Source organism: Macrobrachium rosenbergii, chromosome 44 (assembly GCF_040412425.1).
Source record: "Macrobrachium rosenbergii isolate ZJJX-2024 chromosome 44, ASM4041242v1, whole genome shotgun sequence".
Classification (NCBI taxonomy): Eukaryota; Metazoa; Arthropoda; class Malacostraca; order Decapoda; family Palaemonidae; genus Macrobrachium; species Macrobrachium rosenbergii.
Genome location: NC_089784.1, coordinates 22,004,504 through 22,010,503, shown reverse-complemented (window position 1 = coordinate 22,010,503; position 6,000 = coordinate 22,004,504). Strand labels below are relative to the sequence as shown.

Below are 6,000 nucleotides of genomic sequence, written 5' to 3'. Positions count from 1 at the left end.
AAGATTTCTCTTTGTTTTGTAATGCAGCTTGATGCTCAGCGTTTCAAAGCAATGGCCCTTTAAGCCCAGTGTCCGCTTATGCACATAAAGTAACGAAGAAAATAAGAATGAAACTGAAATACGTACACTCTGTCCAGAACCTCTTATCTCAGCGTGCAATATGTAATCACGACTTTAATCTGCTTCTTCATGATTTGTTACCTGCAAGTAGTATAAACTGCGAATAGATTTGGCTGCATAAGCTACAGTTATCTTAACAAAAAGTAGTTATGTTTACGAAAGAGGTGGGCTCGCACAAAGAGAGAGAGAGAGAGTAAAAGTAGTTATGTTTATGAAAGAGATGGGTTTCGCACAAAGTGAAGAGAGAAAGGGGGGGGGAATAAAAGTAGTTATGTTTATGAAAGAGATGGGTTTTGCTCAAAGAGAGAGAGAGAATAAAAGTATTTATGTTTATGGAAGAGATGGGTTTTACAAAGTGAGAGAGAGAGAAAAAAAAGTAGTTATATTTATGAAAGAGGTGGGCTTTGCACAAAAGAGAGAGAGAGAGAGAGAGAGAGAGAGAGAGAGAGAGAGAGAGAGAGAGAGAGAGAGAATAAAAGTAGTTATGTTTATGAAAGAGGTGGGTTTCGCACAAAGTGAAAGACAGAGAGAGAGAGAAAAAAAAGTATTTATGTTTATGAAAGAGATGGATTCTGCACAAAGTGAGAGAGAGAGAGAGAGAGAGAGAGAGAGAGAGAGAGAGAAATTACCATTGCAAAGATACCTAGCAGTTAATTGACTTGTCAGAGTTCATTACATTCAAAAAGTACTTTGAGAATTTGTAATACGAGTCCCGGCGAGATAATCAAGAGAGGACAAAATTTTAATTAAACCTATATTAATGTTTTTGTTCCATTAGCGAATTTCAATACAAAATACCTCTGAAATATTCAGTTCGAATTTCGTAGTTCATTTTCGGATAAATTTCTAATCGGCAGTCTGAATTGGATATGTTAAATAAGTGAATTAAAGTGAATGATTAAATCGATTAAAAAAATGAATGGTAAAACAAAGGGGCGATTCTGTTCACTGCTACGGTAAAAAGGTTTTGAAGTTGAATATATAAATATATATATATATATATATATATATATATATATATATATATATATATATATATATATATATATATATATATATATATATATATATATATATATATATAATGTGTGTGTCTGTGTATACCCTGTATGTATATGTATATACATAATATATATGATTATATATATATACATATATATGTGTGTTGTGTATGCATATATATATATATATGTGTACATGCACACAAATTAATCTTGCGCACATGCAATTTCAAATACAGAACGCATGCACTCGCGCGCGCGCACACACACACACACACACACACACACACACACACCAGACATATACTTTTCTGTTATATATATAAAATATATATATATAATGTTTCGACGTTACATTTTAATTGTTACCCTTCATTATTCAATTCACCTGAAAAAAAGAAAGTCCCCGTTGACACCGAGCTCTTTGGCCAGAAGTGATATAAAAAAAGGGGCGAAAAGAGAGGCGAAAGGTAAAAGCTATTAATCATGCCCCGCGCATAAGAAAATTGATGAAACACTTACAAAGAATAGCTAGTGGAAAAGCCTATAATGGACCTTGGTTAAGAGGTAATTTTCCGAGCTTTATTAGGTAGTTTTTTATTAGCTTATTGGAAGGAGTTATTGGTTGTGCTGGAAATTTCAAATTTCAAGGGTAGATGCATGCAGTTTTGGTTATACAATTTTTTTTAAAAGGAACTTTGCGACTTTGCATGTATGTCTGACAATTCCTCCAGAATGGACGCTCCAAATTACAAAATTGCCTGCATTGTAACTTCTCATTTTTTCAAGGGGAATTTGGTGCGATGCATTACAACTTGCAAGGTGATTGTTATCGCAGTCGAAATTTCAGTATAATAGTGAATCCGTGGAATTTAGAGGACTGTAACCGCCGACTTTCCAAATATGCAGTGGGAAAGAATGAGATTAAAAAAAAAAACTGCATCCAAAACCAGACGAACATTGTTGAGCATGTATAGAGAGAGAGAGACCGAATTATGAAAAGAGGAAAATGAATCATTCACCCCATATAATAAACAAATCAATAATACAAGTATACTACATACAAACACAAAGGTTAGAATAAGTTTGATAAACTGGACAGATCAGCCAAGGTTATGAGTACAGCGTCAAGGGAAATTTATATAAATAATGTATATATATATATATATATATATATATATATATATATATATATATATAAATTTATATGGCTGCCTTTCCGTGTGTGTGTGTGTGTGTGTGTCTGGCTGCCTGTCTGTGTCTGTGTGTGTTCGGAGGCTCCGGGAGCCTGGAGTCTTTAAGATTTAAGAAGACGTTATAATGGGTGTTTCTTCAGGAAGTGGAAGAAATGATTCCAAAGACAGATTCTGGATCCATTTAGGAGCCGAAGACGGCTTCTCAGGATCCTTGCATCATTAAGAGCTTAAGAAGACGTTATAATCCAGTGGGCATTTCTCAGGAGTGCTTCAGGAGCTGAAGACTGCTTCAGAGGATCCTGTAGTTGTGGAGACGTCTTCAAGCCTTTCATCTCCAAGAACATGGGCTTCCCCCGTTCTTGCACAGCACTAAAGAACAGAGTTTTATGGAGAAGAAATCAGAGACGGAAGTCTTCAGGATTCCCAGAAGCCTCTTGAAAGACTTCACAGAATCCTGGAGTCTTTAAAAATTTAAGAAGACGTTATAATCCAATGGGCGTTTCTCCAGGAATGCTTCATGAGCTGAGGACTGCTTCAAAGGATCCTGGATTGTGAAGACGTCTTCAAGAATCTATTATATTAATTTCCTTGGCTGCCTTTCTGCCTCTGTTTGTGTGTACAGGGGCTTCTGGGAATTCCGGAGGCTTCTGGGGCTTCCGAAGGCTTCAAGACAATCTCCAGGGTCTTCGAAGCCTTTCGTCTCCAATTTATTCTCCATAAAACTATTCTTTAGTATTGTTCAAGAATGGAGGTCTAATTGGGATAATGTTTTTCAACAAAGCAGATAAAAGAATATTACGTAAATTTGTGAGTAATTGCTTAGCAATATAGTTTTCATTACATATATATTATAAACAAATATTACTTACACTTGAAATGAAAAAAACCCTCTTAGGAATTCCCGAATGAGGACTACCTTTCGATTTGGAGTGCCGAGACAGGACATGTTTCTGACATCCCACGCCAATCCGGAAGTCCCCATATAATACTAAAATTCTGAAACGTTTGTTTGTTTGTTTGCACAATGGAAGGTAAACAGGGCTGGTACTACCCGTAGACTTTTGCTGACTGTTATTAGTAGGGTTAGTTTAGCTGTGGACATGGGTATGGTACAGATATTGCTATGGGTATGGGTATGGTACAGATATGGGTATTGGAATGGTATGATATGGATCTGGGTATGGATATAGGTATGGAATGCTATGGGTATGGGTTTAGTATGGGCATGGGTATGGTACGGATATTGGTGTGGGTATGGGTATGGTATGGGTACAGGTATGATACAGATATGGGTATGGGTATGGTACAGATATGGGTATTAGTATCGGTATGGGTGTGGTACAGATATGGGTATGGGTATTGTACAGATATATGGTACAGGTGGTATGGGTATGGTATGGATGTGGGTACAAGTATGATACAGATATGGGTATGGGTATGGTACGGATATGGAAACTAGCAGATGCGAGCGATAGGAAGCATCTGCTAATATATATATATATATATATATATATATATATATATATATATATATATATATATTTATATATATGTGTGTGTGTGTGTGTGTGTGTGTGTGTGTGTGTGTGTGTATTTGTGTGTGTGTGAGTATAAATTATATATATACATGTGTGTGTGCTATGTATCAAGTAAACATTCCGATCATCAGCTCAAAATAAGTAAGTTCTAAATATGCTCTTTCTCTTTTCAGCGTATGGCCAGCAGGATTATGACGGCTACGATTATGAGAACTATGAAGGCGGAGAGTACGACGAAGAGTACCCTGCAGATCTCGTCATGCCCTCCTTCACTGCTGAGGCCCAGCACTTTTCGGTCAAAGAGGGCGAGGACATCACCTTCCCTTGTGGGACAATGTGGACAATAATCGGTAATAATAATAATAGTAATAATATAATATAATAACAATAATAATAATTGATGCAACAAAATTGTTGTAATTATTATTACTATTACCATTGTCATAATAGTAGCATTAGAAATAATCACTTGCCGTAATGATGGCAGTAAGTGGAGTTTAGTGTAGAATTTATCCACTATTCATGATAGCAGTGCCGATCATATTAGCAGAATATAAAATTTAACATATGAAATAATTGCATGGTCGCAAACGATGAATTATTGTGGATTGGAAGATTACCTCTTTTGGGTTAGTGAATATTTGTACACAAACATGCTATGGCATATATATGTGTATATATATATATATATATATATATATATATATATATATATATATATATATATATATATATATATATATATATATATATATATATATATATATATGTGTGTGTGTGTGTGTGTGTGTGTGTGTGTGTTTGTGCGTCTGCGCGCTTGTTGCGTCTTAGATACAGTTATTGCTGTTTCTTCACTCTGGTATTATACTATGAGACCAATTAGGAAAATAACCCCTAGAACTTTAAAAGTAAAAAGTAATAAAAGCCGTAAATGCATCTTAATGGGACCATCAAGAGCCATATAATGACTTTAGAATAGTCTATATTACAAGTTAATGTTTGTAAACGTTTTAGAATTTTTACCTTGGAATCCCCGGAGAACATGATCTTAGTAGATGCTCTTACATTTTAAATACCCGTTTATCATTATTCGAGTATCAGGGAGATTAAAATATGGTAATTTTATTTTAATGCTTCATAATTTCTTAACACATCATTTTTTTCAGATGAAAGATATTGAATTCTTCATATATGTCTGCAGTAATTGATAGCGAAAATGAATTACGAATGTAAGGTTTTATCCCATTTTAATTCTAGTATAGAAACTTATTACCGCAAATGCAAATACGAAACTTCATGTAACATAAGCTTATAAATTTGCTTATCTGTCTTGTATACGAATACATATTTACAAATATATGAAAGACCCACAGTACGTGAATCTGAACGTAAACATTAAATTTGCATTTTCTTTATAATTAAACTCATTAGCAGCCGAAACAGGAAACATTATCATATGCTATTATATGATATAACTGATATGGAAACCGAAAGGGTCTTGGTATCAATAAAAAAAAAAAGAATAGGAAAATTCTTGCCTGTTGCATTAGACCGTTTGTCTGACCTCAGGAGAATAATTATCGAAATATCTTCGCTTGCACAGGTAACCAGGTGATGATGTTCAGGCACATATTGAACGACGGTGGTCACCGGATGCTGTTTGTCGGCGACATCGTTGTAAGTAGATCAGAAAGTAACATTTGCTTTCATACAACATCTTTTTACCTTGAAGTCATTGAAGGATTACTAAGGCAGATGCCATTCTAGTTGGAACCTTTTTGGAATTCAGTGTCACTCTAATGCAAATAATTTTTTTTTCTTTGTGATTTCTGTTATTCAGTAGGTTGAAACCTTCCAATTAGGTGTTCTTAAACAGCATTGCCTAAGTATGTATGTTTAAATTCCAGGAAGGATACTTCTTTTGTTTTTGCATTAGGGTGAATGAATGAGTTTATTAGTTATTGTTCCACTGTCTTACATAAATTTCATATAAAATAGTTGGTGTTTAATTTCTTCTCTTTTCGTGTGTTCCAAATTTGCATCGTTTCCCAGTCTTGCAGTGCTTTCTGTGACTACATATACTCACATATATACACGTTTTGTTCTCTTTTTTGAACATTTTTAGTCTTATCTATCGATAAAAGC

At 34.6% G+C, this 6,000-nt stretch overlaps 1 protein-coding gene across 2 annotated transcripts in view; it reads left to right on the top strand.

Annotated features, from left to right (window-relative positions):
- LOC136829394 (lachesin-like) overlaps positions 1-6,000 on the top strand; it is a 161,830-nt gene that overhangs the window by 114,714 nt on the left and 41,116 nt on the right. Inside the window, exons 2-3 of one of the 2 annotated variants that reach the window (XM_067087887.1) lie at positions 4,029-4,205; positions 5,459-5,532. In XM_067087887.1, the coding sequence (XP_066943988.1) occupies positions 4,029-4,205; positions 5,459-5,532 (251 nt within the window). Of the gene's footprint in view, positions 1-4,028; positions 4,206-5,423; positions 5,533-6,000 lie in introns of those variants that run through there. The other variant, XM_067087888.1, reaches the window with a different exon arrangement.